Below are 27,870 nucleotides of genomic sequence, written 5' to 3'. Positions count from 1 at the left end.
CAGTCCCTCAGTTTCTGTGATGTCTGCTGTGGTTCTTCACTAAAAAGGTGTAATTTTTTTCCCCTTTGTAATTAGTATCTTTTGTGTAGAGGGAGATGCTTTGAGACCCTGTGAATACCTTGCTTCTCATTATGTCTTTGCCCACTAGTTTTAGCATCTCATTGTTATTTATCTATTGCTGCTTAACCCTGTTATCATAGATTTAGGAGCTTAAAACAACACACATTTATTATCTCAGTTTGTATGTGTCAGCAGTCTGGGCATGGCTTCACTGGGTTCTCTGCAAGACTGTAGCCAAAGTGTTGACTAGAGCTTGGTTCTTATTTGAGAATAAGAGAAGGATTGGAGAAGGAACCACTTCTCTCCTTGGAGAAGAAACCACTTGTAAAGCTGTGTGGTTGCTAGCAGGATTCAGGTCCTTGAGATTTATCAAAATGAAGTGCCTCAGTTTTCAGCTGGCTGTTGGCTAAAGGCTGCCCTGAGTTCTTTGCCATCTGGGCACTCCCAATCTAATATGCTTCCTCAAAACCAGCAAGAGAGAGGCACCTTGCAAGAATACTGCAATCTTTCGTGATGTAGTTACTGTTCTGCCCCCTCTGCTGTATTCTGTTGGTTAGAAGCAAGTCACAGGTCCTGCCTACATCATGGGGAGGGAATTACATAGGAGGTGAGTAGGAAGTGGTGATAATTAGGGGTCCTTTAAGAGTATATCCACCAAAAAAAAAAAAAAAAAAAGAGTATATCCACCAAAACGTCCACTGATAATACTTGTCTGCAGAGTGGTGGTCACATATGGTGATTTTCTGATTCTATCATTTCTTTGTTAGTTAGAATTATATGGCAATGAATTCTCCCCCATTTATTGATTTGTTCTTTTATTTATATTAGTATAAACTCATTGGAGCTTCCCAAGTGGTGCTAGTGGTAAAGAATCTGCCTGCCAATGCAGGAGACATAGGAGACGGAGGTTCTATCCTGGGTCAGGAAGATTCCCTGGAGAAGGAAATGGCAACCCACTCCAGTATTCTTGCCTGGAGAATCCCATGGACAGAGGAACCTGGTGGGCTACAGTCCATAGGGTCACAAAGAGTTGGACATGACTGAAGCGACTTAGCACTTATGAGTTCATGCATGAACTCATAGATTCTTTGTTTATCCTGTGGGTTATTATTTTCTACTGTATTCATTTATTTTGTTGCTTGAGTAGAAGGTAGCAGTTTAATCTCTACACAAACAGGTAAGAGAAGTCTTTCGCATGGGTGCCTAAACAGGTTTGTGATATAATGAGTCATTTATCAAAATAGACATTTGAAAATTGAAAATGTATTTTGATATAGCAAACTTTTCAAGTTGTTGTCAAAATGTCATGATTGCTTTTATATTGATATTATTCAAGGGGATAGCTAATTTTCTCTCTAAATATCACTATCCTATAATTGAAATGATTAAGTGTTTTGGTGATAATGAACTAAACACACTCATTCTAAAACCACTGGATCCTCCCACCCAGCTTCTTCACCTTGGGCTTGTCTCTTGATCTTTAAATGCTATGTATAGGCATCCCCACTCTTCGCATTTGTGAGCATCAATGACTTGACTCTTTTTGAGTGTCTCTTCTGGTACTTGGTGAACAAATACCTTGCTAGTCAACGTGTCTTTTCTCTTTGGACGTCTTTCACTTCAATCTGTGTATAGTCTCTGTGCCCCTTTACCTGCTGTTCTAGTTTTTGTTTTAACTAACATGCTCTTAACAAAGGAAGTGATTTTGAAAAAGAGCCTTATTCTCTTTCAGAGATTTCAGAAATTACATTGTTTTAAAATTTATTCATATCTTTTTTTTATTCATATCTTTTAGAGTATTTACTTAAAATTTTTGTAAAAATGGTTCCTAATAGCCAAAACCAGGTCAATCAGTAATGAAAAAATAAACACTGGAAAAATACCCTGAAATTCAGCAGCCAGGAATTACCACTGTATTACATTTAATTGAAGAAACTAAGATAATTGCTGTACTAATTTTTTTCCCTGAAGATTAGTCATCTACTTCATTTAGGGTATTAATTCCTAAATGATCTCTGAAGTTGAGGAAAAAGAAAATAGAAAAATTCTGAACGTGCATTATCATTTTTTAAATAAAAGCTAAAAAAAATAGAAAGTATTTGCATTTCTCTTTTATCACCATAATTGCAACTTTTCCCCCTCTAAATGTTTCTCCACTCATGTGTTTATTTCTTTATTGGCTAGATTTAAGTTAATGGATGATGTTTTCCCTGAGTTCTCATGGACTTAATATTTTTCTATTACTTCTTTAAGTGATATCTTAGCTAGATACGTATATATTTTTTTACTGTCTGGCATTGAGTATTGGTGAGAAAGCAGATGTTCCCTCCATTATACTGGGCTTATCAGTCAGTTTTTGCTACATAACTGTCTTGGTTTCAGTGGTTTATAACAACAGATAGTTCCTTTTCTACTTCATGTCTTTAGAGGAGCTGAAGATTAGTTATTGCCTAGGCTTGGCTCTCTGCTGTGGGTTCCGAAATCAGTGGTCTGCTCTCATGGCAATCAGGAGGCAGTCACACTGTGCAAGCAGCTGCTAGCCTCTGGTTCTGTCATTTCTGTTACCATTTTATTGATCAAGTCTTATGGCCAAGCCCAAGAGGGGCAAGGGAATAAATACATTTTATTTACTGTAAGGTGGCCTGATAGAGGCAGTGAATGATTACCTAAAAACAGTAATATACTCTGCCACTTTTGCTTTTCATGCCTAGATCTCAGCTTTAAGTTCAAGATTTAGAAAAAAAGTAAGATAAATATTTTGGAGTATCTTGGGTCAGTTAGGCTGTGCATGTTGAGTAACATGTTGCCTCTCCTTCCATCCTTCAGTACACACTGTTGATTCATACACATAATACTCTCTTATTGGTAGGAGAGAGTTGTCACCTTTGAATATTCTCCTATATTTTTCTTCTGTATCCTTTTTATATCTCTGTCATTATGAATGCTTTTGATCTAGATGCTTTGTCAGTTAAGATATTTTCATTTGTAAATAATAGGAAATGCAATGTAAACTGGCTTAAACATTAAAGGAAATTAGTCATGTGATAAAAGTGAAAATACCTGGCAAAACTTGATCCAGGTGCTCTGGCAGTTTGATCAGAATCTTGGCTCTGCTTCCTTCATTTTTGTTCCATTTTTACCAGGTTCATCCATCATGGTTGCAGATGGAGCCTGTATGCTTTGGGGTTTAACTATAGAAGAAAAGAGAGAATCTGCTTCCCAGAGCTTCAGTGAAATCACATGCTATTGAATCTGGCTGGCCTACAATAGAGTCACATGTTAAGTTAAAACTTTTTCATGACAATATGTGTAGTTATAAATGAAATATATTTAGGAGAAGTATTGATTGTATATAACATTGAGATGGCTTCCTTAAACAAGGTACTTAAGGCTGAAATCTGAAGAGTGAATTAACTGGAGTTTCTAAGAGAAAAAGTGAGGGTTATCACTGCAAGCAGGAGCATTAACTAGTATAAAGGCCAAGAAGTCAGAAGAATTATAAGTTACAAAATGAAAAGAAAACTAGAGCAGGCCAGAGCAGAGAGTGTGTCGCAGGGGTCAGATCATTTTGATAATTCTGGGCTTTATTCTAAGCACATTGTGATATTGTGGATGAATTTTCAGCTGGGCAGAGATGGCACAATCATACATATTTTTAAAAGGTCACTGGCTTCAGAGTGGAGAATTGATGAAGGTGAGTGAAGTTATTGTCACTTAAGGTAGGTAGGGAACACTGGAATATCATGACACTAGGGTGGGAAACAAGTGAAGGTAAATACCAGTTACTCGGTCACTTCTCTGTGATATACACTTGCTATATGTAATTAAGATTCTGCACAGATTATGAAGTAGATGGTGTTTCTTCTATTTCACAGATGAGCAGATTAAGGATATTTACTGACTTGCCCATGATATACTCAGATCTGAACTCTAAGATTGGTCTGAATACATAAATCTGGCTCTTTAGGCCACACAGTAGTCTCTTTTCATGAGTTGCTATGTTTGTTTCCTCTGAGCAGTGTTAATTATAGGCCTCAGGTCTTTCAGCCCTGCTGGCTACTGTTAACCCCCTTTACTGCAGAGAAAATCAAATAAGGCTGTTGGCAGTATGACTGAAGTTGCTTCTGTTCTTGGGCCTTGTGTATGAAGCATCTTAGTATATTCCCTTCATGAAGTGTATCAGCATAAAATTGTAACACTGCACTTGTTCCTTTCCTTGAGAACTGCTCCCCAACCCCCCCAGCCACTACTCCAACTACAATCTCTTAAACATGGACCCAAAAAAATTAGAAACTAAATTATCTCATGATAGTTATGTAATCTTTTGAGGTATTCTTGCTTCAGCTGCTTCAACCCCATATTATACTTACTTGACATCAGTATTGATTTTCTCTGTACCAGAGTTTTATCATTCATGCAGGGGCTATCTGTTCCTTCAAGTTACTCAGTTATTTTTATTTTATTTATGTCATTCTGGAGTTACTTCCCTTGAAGATACATTCCTGCCATCATGGGCAGTGTAGCCTATTTTACTTCTCTGCCATTGCTTCATTATTCATAAAAATGAATTTTTCAGGGATTCTCTGGTTTTTTATATTTTCCTGAAATCAGATCTAAATTTGTGTTTTAAACAGTGTGTAGTGTTCTGTATATCTTGTGGGTTTTTTGAAAGTTTCATATTTCCTTCAAAGGAAAATTACATCAGATTTGTGAGGAAAATATGATGGTGTCTGTATCTGTTACCACATCTTTTCACCAGATGTGTGTGCCATTTACTTTCATTTTATGGGTTTTACCGTAAGAGATTTTTTGTTTTGGTTTGGTTGGCTTTGGGTTTTTTGTTTGTTTTTTGGTGTTTTTTTTTGTTTTGTTTTGGGTTCTAGGTACTAAGCTCTAGATGAGACTATGTGTTACTTTCTCTCAGACCTAAAGTACTTTGTACAGGCCTGCAGTCTCCGTTCCATGATGCCAAAATCCAAAGTACTTGAAAGAGGTTTTTCAGTCTTTTGGTACCAAACTTCCTTTGTCGACAATTCTCTTAAACTGTTTTTCCTACTTAGTGTGAATATTCATGTATTTCACCGCATTTGGTTATAGAATTGCTGCCCCCCAATCTCTCTGGTGATGTTACATAGTATATGGCATACCATGTTGCCTTTCAAAAATCCAAACAGATTTTTATGTCTGAAACAATTGGCCTTAAGTGTTTGGGGTCAGGATTGTGGACTTGTGTCTGTATCGGTAGCACTGGTTGCAGTGTGCTATGGCAGTTTGTTCCCTTGTCTAACTATCCTGTTACACTTTGAACTAGAAAGGTTTCCTCTTTGGACCCACAGACTGTAGTTTATTGGATACTTAATAAACAGTACTAAACAGAGTGGGTACTTAGTACTGAAATTGAATACCAAAAATTAGGGCAAACCTTTTACCAGATAGGTTATTGAGCTACACAAATTATAGCATGTTTTCTTTTTACTTAGTTATATGTTCTTTTTAAGCAGTCTTTCTCCTCTTCTGCTTCTTTCTTCTTACTGAAATTGTCTTCACCACTTACAAAGCACTATGTGATCTTGAACCAGCTTACTTATTAACACCTCAGTATATTCGTTTGTTCATTTGTAAAAATGGTGTAATAATTTTGCTTACCTCAAAGGATTGTTGTGAGGGCTAACCAGAATGCTTCCTGGAATTTAGCACTCCTTTTGCTGTTAACATAGCTGTTATTGATTCATATCCTGTTGGTTACCTTACTAACATATGGTCAGCCATTCTTTTATTGACTTTGAAGTCATTTTCAGTGCTTTGACACTTTTTAGCAATGCTGAAGTTAATCCTTGCATGTATGTTTGTAAGTCTTTGTGGTCTTATTTTGGGGGGATTGATTGAAGTGGGATTGTTGAATTAGTAGCCCCTAATAGTTTTAATTTTAGTGGATACTTCCATGTTACTTTCCTAAGACAGAATTGAGGTGGGGGGTAGGGAGTGGCAGTTTTCAGTCCCACCAGCAGTCTTTAAGAGTGCTCTTTTCCCGTAACCTTACCAGCAATGGGTTTATCAGTTCACTTTTTAAAATGTAATTATAAGCTTATGGGAAATTATGAGAATAGTCCCATGTATACCTCACGCTGCTTCCTCCAGTAGTAGCATCTTTATATAGCTGTCGTATGATATCAAAACCAGGAAACTGACACCAGTACAGTACTGCTAACAGAGACTTGAATATTTTGATTTCTCCAAGTCTGACCAATGGGGTTTCAGTTTCATTTGTTTTCCTTTAACCACTGTTAAGTTTGGGCAGCTTTTCATGTATTCTGTTGGCTGTTTATATTGCATGTTCATATCCTTAATCCATTTTTTTCTAATTGGTTGTTTGTGTTTTCCTAAAAGAAGCTGTCTTAGGATTATTCGTTTTTTTGTCTGCCATTTGTTTTGCAGTTACTTATTCTAGCTTTGTATGTTTATGTTATTTTGTTGATGATATTTCTTTCCTGTACAGAAATGTTTATTTTTATTTAGTTACTAAGGTTGTCTTTTGTGGTGTTGGAGTTTTCTCTCTCATGTCATAAGTTTGGTCTATCCTGTAGGATGCCACACATTTCCATTTAGAAAAATGAATTGATTGTGATTAGAAAGGAAAATGTTATATATAAATTTTCTACAGATAATTTATTATATAGCTATAACTCCAGAAAATATGATAAATGTATATTAGCTTCCCTGGTGGCTCGGTGGTAAAGAATCTGCCTGTAATGCAGGAGACCTGAGTTTGAGCCCTGGGTTGGGAAGATTCCCCTGGAGAAGGAAATGGCAACTCATTCCAGTATTCTTGTCTGGAAATTCTCATGAACAGAGGAGCCTGGCAGGCTGCAGTCCATGGGGTTGCAAAAGAGTTCGACACAACTTAGTGAATAAACAACAACATATTAGAATTAGTAAACTTTTAATCAAGTTTCTGCATAGAAGGTGAATATTCCAAAGCCTGTTTTATAAGTCTTTTTAAGTGATCTTATGATAGGTCTAAATATAAGTGACCATTATAATATAGATAAATATGGAATCATTATGTTATACACTTGACACTATAATATTATATGTCAGTTATATCTTAGTTTAAAAAAGGCCATGGAAATATGTTCTTTCCATAACTAAAATTCATTCTGGTGCAGCAGTATGAAAGGAGATTAATATTGTTTATTTCTCTTTATGTTTTCTTTTTCCTCCCTGTTTTACTTATGAATAGTTAAGGCTTGTGCTAAATGAAATATATTAAAAAATTTGTTTTCAGCTTTATTGAAGTGTTAACAAATAAAATTGTGAGTAAAATAAAATCTTTATAGAATACTTTTGTGATACTTCTGTGAGAGAAATTTTTCTTGACTTAAATGTTAGATGCTGAATTGAGATTAAGAAAATTATAAAATTATTTTTTCTTTTTGAATTTTACATCCATTTTCTCCATGGCCACCTCTCTAGATTTGTAGACTTTTTATAGTTTATAAAGTGTGTTTTGTCAAATGAGTGTTGATCCATCATTAATTTTATCTTAATTCAGTGTTGCATAGGCTATTCAGAGACTAGAAACTAATCATTGTGTTCTTTTTGTTTTGTTTTGTTTTGTTCGACAGTGGAACTTCCCCTCTTGCATGCCTGAATGCCATGCTGCACACAAACTCCCGAGGTGAAGAAGGCATCTTCTATAAGGTTCCAGGTAGAATGGGAGTATATACTTTGAAGGTAAATATTGTTGTTAGGGAGTCATTTTAAAAGTGAAAACAGGAAGTGACTACATATAAATAATATTTGAATCATAGAGACAGAATTCTGTTCTTGAAGAGCTTACTTTTAAGAAGAAGTAAAAATTTCAATCCCATGTCCAGTACTTTTTTCTTTAATCTGTGGCCATTTGTAGGTAGATTGGAGAAGTAACTTCACTTTTCATTCTCTGCCACAGTATTATTTTGAAAGGATGAATAACTTTTTAAAGGGCCTCACATTATTTAAATAATAATGAGTGTTACCATGGAGCATATAGCTTTAATACTTTATACTACTTTCTCATTTAATTCTCCGTTACAATTCAGAACTGTGGTTACTATTTCTTTATTATAATGGAGAAAGCCGAAGTTCAGAAGATTGGATTTTCTTGCCCAGTGTTGGCCAGATAGTATTAGAGCCAGAATATGAACTCAGATCTAACTGAATTTCCATTTTCTTTTACCATAACAAGCTTGCTAATTTCTAATCCCTGCACTAAAAAGGGATCTTGACTTATCAGTGTCCTTACAGTTATAAATAGAAAAACCAACCCAAATGAACTTGAGGAAAACAGAGAATTATTAGTTCACATAGCTCAAAGTTTTAGGGAAACTCAGCCTGAATTCAGGAGCTCAAATGATTGTCATCAGAAATGGGTCTCTCCACTTTCTTTTGGCTTCATTCCAAGGCAGGCCTTCTCCTCATCTACATGACTTCACTCCCAAGTCCTACTCTGGACGCTGTAAGCCTGGGGAGAAGGAGTCTCACAAACTGAAGCAGGAGTCCTTTTGGTATTATTTTGACTTAATTGGTATGGGTTGGCGCATGTGCCTGTACTTAAAGGATCGCCTTTGCCGAATGTATTGAATCTTCTGATGGCCGCCCTTAGGTTCATGATCACCCTTGATATGAGGGTGTGGTTAAGCCCTCTAGCCAGATGGATTGAGGAGAGCGTTATTTCTCAAAGGAAATTCATCAGCAGTGACTTATGTCCACATGTGTGTGCAGCTCTTTTCCCCCTTCTTACCTTTTTGGCTTCAGCTGAGTCATCCCTGTGCTCGGTGGTTGTGTGTAGCACGCTAACTTTTAAAAGATCTAACTCACCTTTAATACCTTCTTTTAAAATACCTTATTCAGCTTCTTGGGGTTACAGGGATCTAGCCCACATGGAGCTCTCTATGTTTCTTTTAGGTTTTAGCTGTTGTAGACCTTCTATATTGCTAAAAACATTTATTAAATGCCTACTCTGTACTGGACACATAGAGGCTATAAAGAAGGATAAATTAAGGTCCCTGATCTCTTAAATCTCACATAGTTACTGAAATAATTAGTGACAGAATGTACTATGCTATAAAGTGCTGTTACAATGTAGAGAAATAAAGATTCATCTTGAATAAAGGGATTTAGAAGCTTTTGTTTTTATTTTTGCTATTTTAAAGTTGTAAAATATGAGTTGAACTTTGGTAGATAAGTAATGGGAGGAAGGGCTTTCCAGGACAAGGGAATAGGTTAAGCAGAGGCACAGATAAAAGGATTCAGAATGGACTTGGGAGTAAATTGGAGTGGTTAGACCATAATCTGTGTGTGGGCTAGTGTGGTAAGGAGTTGGGGTGGGGTAAATGTTAGGTGAAGAACACACTTTGGAGGCTTTTGAAAACCTGACTTGCAGCTGGGGAGAGGAAGGAGAGAGGGTAGGCATGTGTTGAGGAAGTGGCAGAGGTTTTCAGGAGAATAGCATGATCAAATCCATGTTTAGGAGGATAATTCAAGTAGGATACACTTAAGAGTTCAACAGGAAAACTTGTCAAGAAGATGATTATGATTGTTTAAAAGAGATAATTGAGCTGAACTGTGAGAATGATTGGGGCTTCCCTGGTGGCTCAGAGGCAAAGAATCTGCCTGCAGTGTGGAAGACTGGGGTTTGATCCCTGGGTCAGAAAGATCCCCTGGAGAAGGGAATGGCTACCCACTCTAGTATTCTTGCCTGGAGAATTCCATGGACAGAGAAGCGTGGCAGGTTATAGTCCATGGGGTCGCAAAGAGTCAGACACGACTGAGCGACTAACACTTTTCATGAGAGTGCTAAAAGAGATGGAGGCAAGGAACATTAGAGAAATAAAATGTGAACTATTGGGAATAAAAGAAGGGATGCAGTGATTCTAAGATTTTGGGTGTGAGGTGATCCTGGAGCGATCACAAGTTTAAGAAGATAGTTATATTTGTACTAAAGTATTTGTAGAACTTATGGATCAGGAGGTCTCTTTGGCAACTAATCTGTAAAAGTTTCCTGCATTTTGAAAGAAAGAATAGAAAAACAAGGGGTATGTATTTTAAGAAAGTGTACAACATGTGAAATGGCACTGGAGGAAAAACAGCTCCTTACCAGGTCAGAGGTTGCTATCTTCTTTTTATTTTGTTGACCACACCCTGCGACATGTGGGATCTTAGTTCCCCCATCCGTAGTTGAACCTGTGCCCCCTCCAGTGCAAGCTCAGAGTCTTAACCACTGAACCAAAAGGGAAGCCCCCAGAGCTTACTGCCTTGACTATAATGTTGTGAGTGGCAGTTGTAGGTAGGATGGTCATTTGTCAAAATTATTTTTGATCTGATAATAAAAATAAATTATGTGGGAGAACAGAAAATATATTGAGAGGAAAAAAGAATCATTCATAGTTTTATAACTTAGAAATAACATTCACTAATGTATTTATATTTTATATACTATATAAATACATAGTAGCCAGCTAATATTTATTGAACCTTATCATATGCTAGGCACTATACTAAGCATTTTACATTTATTAACTCATTTAATTTCAGAATGATCTTTTAAGGTAGGTACTATTACCCATCTTACAGGGAGGCTGAGGCATGAGCATTTAAGACTTTGCTCAAGGCTGCCTCATTAGGAGAAGATAAGGCCAGAATTCAAACCCTAGATTCTTAATTTTACAGCTTCCCTGTTATATCTGTCATAGTGTCGCTGACACAGGAATCGTTTTTCTGATTAGCATTCTCACTATGCAGTGCAGAAACCAAAGATTCATATGATTTTTTTTTTAATGATTCCTTTTGTATTTGACTCTTGCTACTTACTAGCCAATTTTTGGAACCAAATAGATTCAAATAAAGTACCATCTCTTGCTGTCCAAACTCTTAACTGAATTTATAATACATAATGGCACTTATATACACACAAATATATATACATTATATGGATGATGGGTATGCTTACATTTTAAAAAATTGTTATTGTATACATTTTATAGATTTCATTTCATCATTTACCTGGACTTATATATAGCAAGTTTTTGTCTAAGCCTTTGTGTTGTACGTGCATAAGATTGTCATGTATAATTTTTATCTTTGAGTATAGAAGGAAACAGTACCTAATTTGACACAAAGAAGAGAGGTGACAGGAATCAGAAATTCCTGGTTCTGCTACTGAATCTTACAATCATAAAAAATAATCAGCACAATTGCAAATCACAGTAATGCATATCAGAAATTTAATTCCTGTTTGCTGAAATGGTAATGATAAATCCTAATTGGATGCCTACATTTTCAGAAAGATGTGCCGGATGGGGTGAAAGAGCTTTCAGAAGGTTCAGAAGAAAGCAGTGATGGTCAGTCAGATTCCCAGAGTTCTGAAAACAGCAGCAGCAGCAGTGATGGTGGCAGCAACAAGGAGGGAAAAAAGAGCAGGTGGAAAAGGAAAGGTAAATCCACCTGACCCCTCAATAAAAGACTGAATGCTGTAGGATAAATGCCCTTGTTAATAGTTCTTCTTTTTCCAGACCCCGGGTCGGTTATTCTCTTTCCCTTACTAGTTAGAAATTCCCATGGAATTTCCTGCAGTGATGGAAGTGTTCTGCAGCTATGTTGTGCAACTCAACAAAGTAGTCACTAGCACCATATGTGTTTTGAGCACTTGAAATATAGCTAGTGTGACAGAGGAACTGAATTTTTCACTTTATGTTAACCTGAATTTAAATAGCCACATGTGGCTAGTGGCCATCACATTGGACAGCATGGCTCTAGGTTTTTATCTGGGTCTATTTTCAGCTCTTGGCTACCTATAACCCTTCTTAGGATGGTATTATGTTATTTACCTCTTAATACTCTCTTTGAAAATTTGAGGACTTAATTGGTTTAACAGCTCACTCCTTACTAGGAAAAGAATGCTTTTCGTTTTCTACTAGCAAAGACTAAATTTAGTCTGCTAGTCTTTGCCCTCATCTCCTGCTTGGTTTCTGCTTTATAGTTTACCCCAAACCGTGTTTTTAGAGAATAACATCTTTGTTGCTACAGCTTCCCTGGGATGAATTTTCCACTTCAGGATACATTTTATTACCTAGTCTTGATAATTATCTGTAGCTTCTTTTTCAAGAGTCTTTTTGAAGAAGGAAAATCATTTTTACCCCACTATTGGTAAATTGAGCCATATATGGCAGGACAGATTTTAAACCAGCTCATGCTGGTTACTTTATAAGGACTGATGCCAGAGCGAAATAGACATCCAAGAATTTCTCTAGCTTGGATATCCTCTTAGGTTTGAGTTGTAGGTGAGTTGTCTTTGGATCTAGAATTTAGAGTTACACTTATTAGAATAATTGACTCAGTTTTAAGTGCAGCAGAGCTATTGATTTTTGAACTGCATCAGAAAAGTCAGGTTTATTACCATTTCTGTGTTAATGTGTGGACTACTTTTGGAGAAAATTTAGATAACTGGTTGCGTTATCTGAGTTCTGTCATAACAGCTGCTACACATGTTGTTTGGACAAATTTTGAAACCAGGGGATCTTAGCTTTAAAATCACAACCACTTAGAGAACAGCCCAGACCCTAAGTGTTATGAACAAATGGAATAAAGGCAAGACAAGATTGGGACCTGTGACCAACATTCCTTTTTTTCTTTTTAAAAAATCTCTTTATTTACTTGGCTGCGTAGGGTCTCAGTTGTGGCACACGTGATCTCTGCTGTGGTGTGTGCACTCTCCAGTTGGGGCGCGTGGGTTCCGGAGTGCACTGGCTTAGTTCCCTGATCAGGCACTGAACCCACGTCCCCTGTATTGCAAGGCAGATTCTCAACCACTGGACCACCAGGGAAATCCTGAGTGTTCTTGATATGTATTTTTTAAAAGTAATCCCAGTCAGTAGTGAAGAGAGGTGTGTCCAGGGTCTTACGTTTCTCAGATTATACTAAAGGACCCCCCCTCTTTTTTTTTCCTGTTCTTTTTTTGGAAGATGGAGCCAAAAGTATTTAGGCCTTTTTGTCTCCTCTGCTTCCCCCCAGTTTACATTTTTCTTTTTAAGTTTGGGAATTGTTGATCTAGGATTAGGAACCAAACCAGGTCATCAAGCAAGAGAAACAGATTCATAATTTCTGGATGTGGCTGGAAACAGGGAAATCAGCATTAAAGGTCAGTAAACTGGGAACAAAGTCACGGTTGTTTAGGTCTTTGCTTTTTGGTAGCTCATAGGCTGCAGTAGCTGTTTCAGGTAGTGATTGTTACATGTTTGTGAAAGGCTACCTGTGAGGTAAATGTGATTACAGGAGGATTTAAGAAATAACAGTTGAACCCCATTCTCAGTAGCTTCAGTTCGGTCGCTCAGTCATGTCCCAGCTCTTTGCGACCCCATGGTCTGCAGCACTCCAGGCTTCCCTGTCCATCACCAACTCCTGGAGTTTGCTCAGACTCATGTCCATCGAATCAGTGATGCCATCCAACCATCTCTTTCGTCCCCTTCTCTTCCTCTCAGTAGCTTAATGGGTAGATTAAAATATTACAACCTTGCCACATACTTGGCATAATAATAGAAGATATTAACATCAAGGTTATAGCAAATTAAAAATTGTAGTCAACATAAATTATTTTCAAACTGCCTCTGATGCATTCTTCTCGAAATTGTCACAGTATTAACAACTTAGCCTCAGTTTCTGTTGAGATCTTAAGATCTTTTCTGATTGTAGCCTGTTAAACTGAGACTAGGATGAACTTCATGTGGTATTTGGAAGGTGGAGATGAGAGGTGTATGTGATGTCATATGGAATTCCCATTGACTCTGGCAGCTCTGATAGTCTTAAGAAATGAATGAAGGCTAAGTTAGCAGTAATAAAGAATGATTTAGCCTCTCATAGGATGTACTTCTCTCATTCTTGGGTCATGCATATGGCATAGGCATAGAAATGTATTTTTAGTTTTCTATTGTATACATATGAGTGTTTTTGTAGTCTAGTGCAAATTAAAGTGGAAAACTTGTAGTTAGCAGTGATAGTAGTGGTGTGCTGCAGAACAATTCTAAGTCAATTGCAGTTATTAATAAAGGTAAAACAAATGTGTGTCTATTCCGTTTTCTTATTCTAAAGCTTTTACTCTCAATCTGACATCACTTTATTTCAAATGCATTGTAAGACAGGAAGAACACTGAGATAGTATCGAAACCCACTTCCTTTTATGTACAAAAATAAAGAGCTCTGACAGCAAAACTGATACTTCTAGTTGGAAATCGATAGAGACTCTCTTGAAATAGGTATACTTTTTAGCCAGATAGGAACAGAGAAATTCAGTCAAATGTTGAAATTCAGTCAAATGTTAAAACTAGTTTATTGATTTCTGTGTAAGGTGGAAGAACTTAGAAGTTTGTAGTTTTGGTTTCTAATTTCCAGACAGGAAACAATGTTCAGAGAAGAGCTTTATGGAATTCCAAGTCAAGGTAAGATGGAATAACACCAGAAAAATGATTAAAATCAACATTTTCTGTTGCTTTTTTTGGTAGGATTGTATCTACGTGAAGTCTGCCTTTTCCCTAAAATGCAGTATTGCAGCATGAAACAGCTACATGTATTATTGTTATCTTCTGATAAAATTATTTATTATTATTTATATAATATATTTTTAATAATAAAATTATTTTTATTATTAATTTGTGAAAATGAAAACTCTCCCTTAAGAGAAGTATTGCTCTTTTTGATCATGAAAACGATTTGGGGAGCTTTAATTGTTATCAGTCTTTCAACGATTAATCCTTTAACTGTATAAAGCTCAGTTTCAATTTTGATATTACTGCTCCATTATTTCTGATAGTCTCTCTAATACTTCAGAGGGTCTCACTGAATATCTTCAGGAGAAAAAATAAAATACTAAGAGATTATTTACTAATTCTTTTTAATTCAAATGCATCTAATATGAATAGTCCAGTCCATTACCCTTTGGACCTTGTTCCATATGATAATCATTTGTTGAAATGGAAAATTCCCAATGCTATATTGAAAAGTGGTACCTTCTGAGCTTACCCAGTGGATGGTACAGATGTATCCAACAAGCTGAAACTACTTCAGTAAACTATATAAGTAAAACTGGCTTTAATGAGCCTCAATTTGTAAATCACTTTGGAAAGCTGGCTTCTCAGTATCTTATAGTTGAACGTGCATTAGAATCACCTGGAGAGCACATTAAGACACAGATTCCTGGGCCCTACCTTCACAGTTTCTGGCTCAGTAGAGTTGGGTTGGGATCCAGTAATTTGCATTTTTTAGATAGTTATGGTATCATTCTTGGTACAATACCTTAGAAACCAGTGTTTAAGACAGTGTAGTAATAAGAGCAAAAGACTATAAATTACTAAACTACTCATCAGTCCAGTTGAAGAAATTATGGTACATCTGCACAGTGGAATTTTATGTAGTTATTAAAAGGAAGGTCATCCTTCAGTCTCTGCCTCTGTCTTCACATGGACTTCTCTGTGTCTGTCTTGTGTTTAAGGTAACTCATCATTTGATTTTAAGACCCACTGGGATCATCATCCAAGATGATTTCCTTGTCTCAAAATCAATTATATCTACCAAGTCTCCTTTTCCAAATAATAGAACATTTCTGGGGGTTAGAACATGGACATGACTTTTGGTGGCCACCACTTAACCCACTACAAGTACTCACTCTTCTGAAACTATGCAAAGTTCAAATGTTGGTTGTGCTCCTTACTACCTGAGTCCTTTTGCAGGCTAATTAAATTTCTAGATAAGGAAATTTTAGATAATACCATCACAATATGCGGGTGTTTACATTTAATATTTATATATAAATACACATCCTTGAAATTTTTTCATATTTTTATTTGCATAGAAAAATGTCAACAAGGATACAAATCCAACTATATTATTTTATTATCTCAGAGGGTAGAATTGGAGGAGATTGGGTGGGAGTAGAAAGAGAAGTTGTACCTACCTTATTGTTCAAGTCGCTAAGTCGTGTCCAGCTCTTTGCAGCCCCATGAACTGCAGCATGCCAGACTTCACTGTCTCCCAGAGTTTGCTCAGATTCATGTCCATTGAGTTGGTGATGCCATCCAACCATCTCATCCTCTTCTCTTGCCCTCAGTCTTTCTCAGCATTATGATCTTTTCCAATGAGTCGGTTCTTTGCATTAGCGGATGATTATAAGAGTTCAATGAAATTCTGTTCAGATGAACCTAGCAAAGCATTAGGCACATAAATGACATTTAATTTTTGGTTACTCTAATACAGTTAATGTGTCTTAGAGACAGTGTAGGCACTAGAAGGATTAAAAGAGATGAGTTTATAAACATGTGTTTAAATCATGTTTGCTCTTTGTAGTTCTGAACCTTTAATATTTAAAAGTTTCATTAAAGTTGTGAGACCAGTATTTGGCATTAAGTCAACCGAGAAATTTTCCTCATTGGTAGGTCCTGGAGTTTTCTTGATTTATTTTAGTTGGCTTCAAGATATGTTTATGGATTCATTTGCTAGAAAGGGCTTTTGCCTTAAAGGGAAGCATTCCAAAGTTTTGCCCTGGTAATCACAGATAGCTTTATTGTCTGTTTTCCAGGCCACAGTTAGAATTCTTGCATTCCTTAATGGGGTCATTTTGGTTGGTTTGTTTTCTGTTTATTTTTAGATATTGGGGCAGTCGAGGACATGTATATTCTCAGATTTCTGCAAACCATTAAAAAGAAAGTAAATAATAAAAAATAAATAAATAAAAAGTAATAGTTAAATATTAATAGTTTCTAGCTTTATTTTCATAATGTCCATTAAAAACATTGGTCAAATCAAGAAGACAGACAATAGCAAGTGTTGACAAGAGCGTGGAAAAATTGGAACACTCATACATTTCCGATGGAATTGTAAAAATAGTGCAGCCGTTTTAGAAGTCAGTTTAGGACTTCCTTAAAAAGTTTAAACAGAGAGTTACTGAAAAACCCAGCAATTTCACTTTTAGATATGAACCCAGGAGAGTTGAAAACATATGTCCAACACAAAATTCTGCTAATGAGTGTTCATAATGGCCAAAAAGTGAAAACAGCCCAAATGTCTATCAGCTCATGAATAACAAAATGTGGCATATGCATACAGTAGAATATTATTTGGTGATAAAAAGAATAAAGTATTGATACATGCTGAAACACAGATGAATCTTTAAAACACTCATTTTTGTTAAAAAAAAAAAAAAAAGCCCATCACTAAAGAGGGAAGTGAGTTAGGGGGAAAGAAGAATGACAGCTAACCAGTACAGAATTTTTTAATGGGTGATGAAAATTGATTCTGATGATGGTTGCACAACTTTGCAAATATTTTAAAAGCCATTACATTTTACACTTCAGGTGAATTTTATGGTATAGGAATTGTATCTCATTGAAACCGTTGTTTTAAAAAATTGGTCAGCGTCTGAGTGCACTAAGAATTTAGTTTCTTTTTGTTGCTTAAACATCTCAAGAATTATCCAACTCCATTTTTTGTTTTATATGTTACAATTAATGTGTGTGTTTTTTTTTTTTAACATCACACTTTCTTTCCCATATATAACCCCTCAGTAAGGGCTGGGATATAAAGCTGAAGTCAAGTATGATGAGTCTTCTTAATATTGTCTACTGTTGTCGTCATTTTTGTTTTTGAGTCTGAGTCAGTGATTTCTTTATTATCTTGTATCATAAATTATACACTGTCAAACTTTAGAAATTGTGTTTTATTATAAATATAGACCCTTGCTAGGGAAAACCCTTCACGCAATACTGAGGTTTGGCTAAGTCTGATAAAACAGCTAGTGATGATTAGAGAGTGGTTCCATCCTATGTATACCTACACTGATTCCATCAGAAGTTCTAAAGCACTCTTTCACATGGGTAGACCTAAAACTATTGATGTCAGAGTTGAAGGAATATAAGAATTAGAGAACGGTAGTGTTTGAGGTGGAATGACCTTATTACCTTCATTTTAAAGACAGGGGAAACTGGAACCCATTCTATCAATCCAGGGCTCTTCCACAATATCATGTTGTTACTAGATTTACCTTAAGGATATACATACTGTCCAGTAGGTTCTAGAATCTTTTCTAAACTTTACCTTAGTTGATGACTCATGGTTTATATTCTGCTTACTGCTTCTTCAATCAATTCTGTTGAAAAAATTAATACAAAGTGATGAATACTAACATTCATCCCTTTCCCATCCTATCATCCTTCACTAGAGCTTTCTGAGGAAATAAACTTGAAAAGGGAAGCTGTTTGCAATAGAACTCCAAAAAGAAGATCCTTCCCAAAAGTGTTTGGTCACAGTTCTTAATACAGGTAGCACTATGTGATTGGGAAAGAAATGGTGCTTGATATCGCCTCTGATAACAAAACTTGGAATTGTCATTTTTCTCCTCCTAGTATCGTCTAGGCTGTCACAGCCATCTTCTCCTCATTCGGGCTGCCCATCTCCTACCATTCCGGCAGGTAAAGTCATTTCTTCATCACAGAAGCACAGCAAGAAGGCACTAAAGCAGGTAACCGTGCTGTTCTGTTTACAGACACGTCCTCGCGCACATTAAAAAGGCGTGCTGCTGGCAGTCAGTGACATTAAGTCCTTTAAAGGAAAAATTTTGTACAGTTTCCCAATTTGTTTTTAATAATTTATGCACCTCTGTTACAGCTTTGTCATAGATACTCTTTTTAATCACATTTTAAAAGTTCCTCATTAGTTTCCAATTTGCTATGAGGAGTGTGTGTGTTACAAGTAGGTATTGTGTGTGTGTGTGTGTTACAAGTAGGTATTGAATATTTTTCAGGTTGATTTTTTTTCAGCATTTATTAAGACGATCAGGTAACTTTTTAAGTCAGCCAGTATGCAGAATTCCAGGGCTAGATTTTCTAATGTTAATCTATAGTTAACTCTCTGGAATAAACCCTGTTATGTTTGTTACATCATTTTTAATATATTAGTAGAGTTTTCTCTTTTATGAGTTTAGCTTAGATTTTGTTATATTCTTGTACCACCCTTGTACAATTTTGGAATCAGGATTGTTCTTAGCATCTATTAAGTTCTGTAGCTCTCTGTATTTTTCTAGATGGTGAAAGTCTTGCAGATCTTATCTTTTACTGCTAGGGTGTTTAAATTTCATTTAGTACTACTCTTGATTTCTGATTCTTTTAACCAATTTTGGAAATTTATTTTTCTTAGAAAATGGTCTAGTTCACTTGATTTTTTTGGTCAAATATTGGTATTAAGTTGAACATAGTATTTTTTTGTGTTTTTCTTTTGTTCCTCAGTGTTCTTCATTTATAATGTATCTTTTCTCAGTGTTACTTGCTGACTGTTTTACTGGGCTTTTCAAAGAACTAGCTTTTCAGTTTTTTGAAATGCAAATTATTAATACATATAAATTTGACTAATAAGAACACAGACCACTTCTATCCTTAGATTGGTATATATATATATAATAGAGCTTAATTAGCTTAATTAATAAAGCACTGTCAAGTATGTGGGAAAATGACTACTTGTAGTTTGCTGGTGGGATATAAATTATAGCTATTTTGGAGAAAAATTTTATAACATTTATTAAAATTTTAAGTGCACATACCCTATGACTAAGCAGTTAAATATTTGGAAACTTATCTTAGAAAAATGCATGTATTCATACATTCATACACAGAAAAATGTTTGCATTAAAGTTTGTAATAGGAAAAATTTACAAGTAGAGATACATACATGAATTACTTCATTAACAGTGGCATAATCATATGCTAGACAATTATACAGGATTAAAAGTTTACTTTGTAATGAAATTGTTCTGCATAGACATATAAACATCACCACACTATAATGTTTAATCGTTAAAATTAAGATGTGTTACAGCACTCATTAAAAACATACATATATCTGACATACATACCCAGAACAATAATATATTTTAATAGAAATATGAATATGTATATATGCACCAACACACACATATAATGTAAGTGTAGAAGAAGCTCAATAAGGAAATATAAGTTGATGGCTGTAACTTGTTACCTTATTCATGACATAAAAACTACTCTATTATTTTCTTTTGATCTCAGGAGTTAGATACTGTACTTTCTGCAAAGAATATAAATATGGGAAATTATGTAAATTAGATTGTTAATATGTAAAGTAAGGTTTTGCCTCCTGTGTATGTTTTTCATATTAAGTGAGAAAACTTATTTCAGTATGAGTTATCCTTTACCACAGTGAAGTTTTTTTAATTGTTTGTTTTTTAAATTTTAAAATAAAATTAGGAACAGGGTTTGTATACTACTGAGGGAGGGGGAAACTGAATGCAGTTCTTAAAACAGAAGCTGTAAGTTATTTCATTTTTATCATATATCTGAATTTATGTGATCATAGCAGAAATAGATAAGATCAAGTAGCTCTATTAAATTTCGCATTAACCTAGAATGACCTACATACCGCGAATAGAAAGAAATAAATACTAGTGGCTGCCACACAGGAAGCCTACAAACATTGTGTATTCTGATACGAAGAATGAGAGATAAGCTGTCATCAGTGATCAGACAAAACTGACATTATGTTTCTGCCTCACCTATTATAAATGTTATAGGTGAAAAGTAAGCCAGATACCAGAGACTCTGAGTATTCTTTTCTCCACTGAAAGTTTAGATCAAGGAAATCAAGTGTTGCCACTGTGCCTATATGGCATAGCCAGAACTGCATGTGAATGTGAAGTAGGAGAAAACCGTATTGTGAAGAAAGAATCGGAAACAAGTAGGCAGTTGGTTTTTCCACACTTTTCTACATGATGGTCTTGAAACTTAAAGCTTAAATTGACATTTTACTGAGGTCGTAGATATTCAGCCTTTTCCTGAAATGTAGTTTTAGTTTCCTTGTCTTTTTTTGTTTGTTTTTTAAGTTCTTGAAGTAAACAGTTGCCTTTATGTATCTTCATGATTAAAACCTGGGAAGCTCTTTATTTTTCTATTCTTTCTAGTTTAGTATATTCTATAAACTAAGAAAATTATAGAAATTAAAATATTCTGAAGTAACCAGAAGGAACCACACTTCTTATTAATAGAACCAGTATTTTCTAATCTTCCCTCCCTTCATTTTACCACATTGCTATAAATTGCTATAAATCGCTGAGATTCATTTGATCATTGGGCCAAACCTTACTGCTCTGACACAAGACCAAATTCAAGTAGTCATTTACTACTTTTTGTTCAACTGCAGCACCTTGGAAGCATACATAAGGGAAATATTTATATTTCTAGATAAAGTTGATACAAATGAGAACTGTTCTTGGTTCAGGGCTTAGAATTCTGTTTTCAGAATGATCGAAAGTATCTAATTCTCTGCTACTACAAGTTTGAGAAATCCATGGCTTATTGGTGATTTTTAAGTTCTAAAAAATGTTAATGACAGTTTCTCAGATTTATATACAGGAGAACATTGGTAAAAGAAAAAAATCCAAATTTTAAGGCTCATTTAGGCCTGTGTTTAATTAGTTTAATTGAGATTTTTGTTTGCTTGGATAGATTTCACAGAAATTGTATAGTCAGCATGGTCCTCACCACTTAAAATAAATCATTTATTATTTGTTATCACTAAAAACTGATTTGTTTTGTTTCTTACAGTCAGTTTTCTCTTTCTAGGCACTAAAACAGCAACAACAGAAGAAACAGCAGCAGCAGCAATGCAGGCCAAGCATGTCCATCTCCTCCAACCAGCACCTCTCTCTGAAGACTGTCAAAGCATCCAGTGACCCTGTACCTGCCAAACCTGGTAGGCAGACCTAGTGTCTTTTCAGCGAAAGTTTCTTTTCCAGTATTTTTGTATACCAAACTCATATGGTCTGTTATTTATTTTTAAATTATTGTATTTATTTACATAATCCTTATACTGCCAGATCCTCAGTATAAATCCTTCTAGGGTAAATGGGGAAATTTATGCAGAGTAATCATACAGTTATTTTAAAGTACATCATTGGGATTTGCATGTTAGAATAGGATCAGTGACTCATTCCCAAAATGTCTAACAATAATATTTGGAAGCCTCCTATTAGTAAAGCTGATGTTTCCAAGTTGCTCAAGCTGAACTCTTCACAAGTTCTCTCCTTGAAAAATACAAATCTTTCCTAAGAGTACATAACACCTTTGAGTTTCCATTGGACATATCCACGGGCCTTTGGATTTTCTGTTATTGTTGCTTATTTTCTTTTGAATTTAAACTGGTTGAGGTATAGGCTTTTTTATTACACAATCCAGTTCAATGCCAGCTTATTTATGGGTTTGCCAATTTAAACCATGTCTTATAGAACTTTACATTTTTGTTAGAAAGGAAATTTACCACTAGAAGCAAATGATGTGCTGGGAGGAAGAAAGGGATTTTATTCACTTTTGACTCCTAATTCTCAGACTCAGAACACATTTGCAGGGTCACGTTGCCTCAAACATAACTCCTTTTGGTTTGTTGTTCAGTTGTTCAGTCACATCTGACTGTTTGCAACCTCATGGACTGACTGCAGCATGCCAGGCTTCCCTGTCCTTCACCGTCTCCTGGAGCTTGCTCAAGCTCATACCCATTGAGTCAGTGATGCCATCCAATCATCTCATCCTCTTTCATCCCCTTCTCCTGCCTTCAATCTTTCCCAGCGTCAGGGTCTTTTCTAAGTCGGTTCTTCGTATCAGGTGGCCACAGTATTGGAGCTTTAGCTTCAGCATAAGTGCATCTAATAAATATTTAGGATTGATTTCCTTTAGGATTGACTGGTTTGATTTCCTTGATAACCTTTTGGTTAGCATTGTATGATTTAATTATTCTTTTGATTGGTTAGTTTCCATCTATAACTTCAGGGTTATATATTTTTTCCCCTAGCAATATGGGAAGGAAAGCAATCTGACGGACAGTCAAGCAGCCCTCAGAACTCAAACTCTAGCTTTTCTTCTTCTTCGGTTAAAGTGGAAAATCATTTGCTGGGCCTGGGGAAGAAGTCATTCCAGAGGTCTGACAGGCTCCACACAAGTAAGTTACTTTACTAAGGACTCAGTTCTCAGACATTAAATTGTCAACTCTGTGTTTGAAAATCATTACCTGCCAGGCTTAATTGCTGCTTCCTGTTCATCTTTGAGCTCTTGACTATTTTCATGTTCTTCCTTTCCTGCGTATCAAACTTCATTTCAGAATAAGATCTGTTATCAGCCTTTTTGTGGTTTATTTTTCTTTCTGACAAGGGGTTTCTTTATCCAGCATTATTTATATTTTATCTCTGTATACGTGGAAGGGCTTATAATTGAACATGGCAAACTGAACCACTTTTCCTGCTCCAAGTCCCACTAAAGCAAAAATATGGAAAAACAAAAGATTAAACCCTTAAGAGTAAAGAAAACAAGAAGATAACAGATGGACAGGCAATATCACCAAATTTTGGAAGATAAAAACTGGATAGAGTTTTTCACAGAGCTGAGGAGCAGGTGCCAGTAGGAAGCAAGCCAGCTGAGCCTGTAGAACTCCAGAAGGGTTTAAGAATTGGAGATACCTTGTCTTAGAGAAGATGAAGCATAGGGTTGAAAAGAAGAACCTTCTTTAAAAGTTAATAAGAAACAGTTGGATGCCTTTGCTTAGCAGGAGACAAGAGGTTTATTTTGAGGTGAAATTAAACCTTACAGACTTTAAATTTAGAGACACCACACATAACAGATGAGGAGGCAGTGTACTGGAATCAGGGATATGAAGTAAAACACAAATACTGAATAGTGATCCTCCTGCTTATAGGTGTCCAGAATGTTAGTAGTGGGGCATGTTTCTATCTCTGTTACTTTGTTCCTCCTCCCCACCTAAGCATCAGCAGGAGATTGGGGGATTGGTACTTAAAGAAATTGAATAGCCTAAAAAAAAAAAAAAAAACTGCGCCAGCAAATTTATTGATTGCCAGCTAAAAGAGATCATCTGGAATCTACTTCTATGCAGATCACTGGTCTACAAGACACACCCCAGCACAAGAATTTTCAGTCAGTCTTCTAGGATTTGTTACTAGGGATCATCTTTGAAGAAAACCTCCATCATGAGAGAATCTGAAGTATAGACTCACAAAAGTAGAGATAAATCAGGAAGGAGAAAACATTAAACAGATAACTTTAAAAGCTATGGTATTCACAGAAAGACATAAAAAATGATGTCGCATCCATGAAAGAACAGAATAATACTGTTTTAAAAATCAGAAAATAAAGAGTTCCAGGATATTAGATACTATGGGAGCAGAGATAAAAAATTCTAGTAGAAGTACTAAAAGTTAGAGATTGAAAAATTTCCTAGAACATAGGTCAAAGGATAGATTGAAAAAGAGAGAGAAGGTAAAGTAGGAACATGAGTCTAGCCTGTCCAATGTCTTAAATAGTGGAAATGTCAGAAAGAAAGGCCAGAAATTGAAAGGGGGTTAATAATGCAAGAATACAAGAAAAATAATGTGAGAAAATTCTGTAGAATTGAAAGCCACAGATTCCATTTATGTTTTAAACTGTGTTCTCAACTCCATCAGTGTCTACAAAGACTGAAACCTTCCTATTGTGAACAGACTTCCTGTAACTGCTAAGCTGTTCATTCGTAACATTTTTAGCTGATACAGAGAAAATTGATGAAAATAATTATGGGAAGAGAAAAAGAGCCTCGGTGTAATTTATAGAGATATTTGAATTTTCCACTTTTTAGTCATTCTGTGTATATGTTAAACTTATTATAAACTTCCTCAATTCCATTGGGGAAATGATCAAATCTCAAACATAAAATGCATTTTTTAGTATGGCAAAAGATTCACTTTTACAGACTTTATTCCAGTTTTGCAGGGGAAATAACATTTTTTTTTATCCTTTATGAATGAACAAAACTTGCTTTGTTTATTTCTAAGAACCTTAAGTGTTACCTTCTTCATAGTGTGATACTTTAAAGTAATGACAGCCATGGCTTTTTTGCACTGTAGAGCAAGGTATAGTTTAGAAAGAAACAGGAATGTGAAGAAGGCCCAGGTGATTCTTCTCCATGTTTTTACAGGGCAAATGAAGAGGACTAAATGTGCTGAAATTGATGTTGAGACGCCAGACTCCATTCTGGTTAATACAAACCTACGAGCACTAATCAACAAACACACCTTTTCAGTCCTTCCTGGAGACTGCCAACAGCGACTGCTCTTACTACTTCCAGAGGTGGATCGACAGGTGTGTTCTTTCAAGCGTATCAGCAGTTTTCTAACCCTTCTGGGGCTTACTTCAGCCATCGCCTTTAGAACTCCTTAAGATTTTTAAAATGGTTTTTGTGTGTACATGTAAAGAAGTGGTGTCAAAGGTATTAATACACAAAATATTATTTTTTGTAAGTGTTCTTAATTGGTTGGCCCTGTAAGGCTTATAAAGAAAAAGAACCCTCTTATCAGAAATGTCAGAAATTTGGAATAAAATTTATCTAGCTATCATATTAGGATGTAGACATCCACAGAATATAATTCAGAAGGAAGAATTGTCTTAAGACATTACATGGGGTGTTTCAATGGATCTTTTGATGAGATTAAGAATGTTATTTTCTTTTTTTGTTAAACTTTTTTTAAGCACTTTTTGCTTTAATAATAAACTTATGATGTCAGCAAATTTGGAAAACCCAGCAGTGGCCACAGGACTGGAAAATGTCAGTTTTCCATTATAATTCCAAAGAAGGGCAGTGCTAAAGAATGTTCAAACTATCAGACATTTGTGCTCACTTCCCATGCTAGTAAGGCTATGCTCAAAATCCTTCAAGCTAGGCTTTAGACTTGGATCAAGAATTTCCAGATATACAAAGTAAGTTGCCAGCATTCATTGGATCATAGAGAAAGCAAGGGAATTCCAGAAAAACATATACTTCTGTTTCATTGTCTACGTGAACACCTTTGACTGTGTGGATCACAACAGACTGGAAAATTCTTAAAGAGAGAAATACCAGACTATCTTACCTGTCTCCTGAGAAACCTGTATGTGGGTCAAGAAGCACAGAACCTTACATGGAACAACAGACTGGTTCCAAATTGGGAGTAGAGTACAACAAGGCTGTATATTGTCTCCCTATTTATTTAATTTACATGCAGAGTAAATCATGAGAATTGCCGGGCTGGATGAGTTACAAGCTGGAATCAGAATTGCCGGGAGAAATACCAACAACCTCCTATGCAGATAATACCAATGGCAGAAGGCGAAGAGGAACTAAAGAGCCTCTTGATGAGGGTGAAAGAGGAGGTTGAAAAAGCTGGCCTAAAACTCAGCATTAAACAAACTTAAAATCATGGCATCTGGTCTCATCACTTCATGGCAAATAGAAGGCGAAAAAATGGAAGCAATGGCAGATATTCTCTTCTTGGGCTCAAGAGTTACTGCGGATAGTGACTGCAGCCATGAAATTAGAAGATGTTTGCTTCTTGAAAGGAAAGCTATGACAAACCTAGACAGCATATTAAAAAGCCAAGACATCTTCCAGAAAATTGCAGAAGAAGGTAAACTTCCAAACTCATTCTATGAGGCCACCATCACCCTAATTCCAAAACCAGACAAAGGTGCCACAAAAAAAGAAAACTACAGGCTAATATCACTGATGAACATAGATGCAAAAATCCTTAACAAAATTCTAGCAAACAGAATCCAACAACATATTAAAAAAATCATACACCATGACCAAGTGGGCTTTATCCCAGGAATGCAAGGATTCTTTAATATCCGCAAACCAATCAATGTAATACACCACATTAACAAATTGAAAGATAAAAACCATATGATTATATCAATAGATGCAGAGAAAGCCTTTGACAAAATTCAACACTCATTTATGATTAAAACTCTCCATAAAGCAGGAATAGAAGGAACATACCTCAACATAATAAAAGCTATATATGACAAACCCACAGCAAGCATCACCCTCAATGGTGAAAAATTGAAAGCATTTCCCCTGAAATCAGAAACAAGACAAGGGTGCCCACTCTCACCACTACTATTCAACATAGTGTTGGAAGTTTTGGCCACAGCAATCAGAGCAGAAAAAGAAGTAAAAGGAATCCAGATAGGAAAAGAAGAAGTGAAACTCTCGTTGTTTGCAGATGACATGATCCTCTACATAGAAAACCCTAAAGACTCTTCCAGAAAATAAGAAATCCCTTGCATTCCTATATACTAACAATGAAAAAACAGAAAGAGAAATTAAGGAAACAATACCATTCACCATTGCAACAAAAAGAATAAAATACTTAGGAGTATATCTACCTAAAGAAACAAAAGACCTATACATAGAAAACTATAAAACACTGATGAAAGAAATCAAAGAGGACACAAACAGATGGAGAAACATACCGTGTTCATGGATTGGAAGAATCAATATTGTCAAAATGGCTATTCTACCCAAAGCAATCTATAGATTCAATGCAATCCCTATCAAGCTGCCAACGGTATTTTTCACAGAACTAGACCAAAGAATTTCACAATTTGTATGGAAATACAAAAAACCTCGAATAGCCAAAGTAATCTTGAGAAAGAAGAATGGAACTGGAGGAATCAACCTGCCTGACTTCAGACTCTACTACAAAGCCACAGTCATCAAGACAGTATGGTACTGGCACAAAGACAGAAATATAGATCAATGGAACAGAATAGAAAGCCCAGAGATAAATCCACGAACCTGTGGACACCTTATCTTTGACAAAGGAGGCAAGGATATACAATGGAAAAAAGACAACCTCTTTAACAAGTGGTGCTGGGAAAACTGGTCAACCACTTGTAAAAGAGTGAAACTAGA

General features: G+C 35.8%; 1 protein-coding gene across 3 annotated transcripts in view; it reads left to right on the top strand.

The window, feature by feature from the left end:
• Positions 1 to 27,870, top strand: part of ASXL2 (ASXL transcriptional regulator 2) — a 119,893-nt gene that overhangs the window by 65,249 nt on the left and 26,774 nt on the right. For 2 of the 3 annotated variants that reach the window (XM_043917367.1, XM_043917366.1), the window contains 6 exons: positions 7,686 to 7,794; positions 11,384 to 11,534; positions 18,486 to 18,601; positions 21,726 to 21,855; positions 22,948 to 23,094; positions 25,117 to 25,280. In XM_043917367.1, the coding sequence (XP_043773302.1) occupies positions 7,686 to 7,794; positions 11,384 to 11,534; positions 18,486 to 18,601; positions 21,726 to 21,855; positions 22,948 to 23,094; positions 25,117 to 25,280 (817 nt within the window). Of the gene's footprint in view, positions 1 to 7,685; positions 7,795 to 11,383; positions 11,535 to 11,564; positions 14,532 to 18,485; positions 18,602 to 21,725; positions 21,856 to 22,947; positions 23,095 to 25,116; positions 25,281 to 27,870 lie in introns of those variants that run through there. The other variant, XM_043917368.1, reaches the window with a different exon arrangement.

Source organism: Cervus elaphus, chromosome 11 (genome assembly GCF_910594005.1).
Source record: "Cervus elaphus chromosome 11, mCerEla1.1, whole genome shotgun sequence".
NCBI classification, from domain to species: Eukaryota; Metazoa; Chordata; class Mammalia; order Artiodactyla; family Cervidae; genus Cervus; species Cervus elaphus.
Note: the sequence above shows the minus strand (reverse complement) of the source record. Positions and strands in the feature narration are given on the sequence as shown.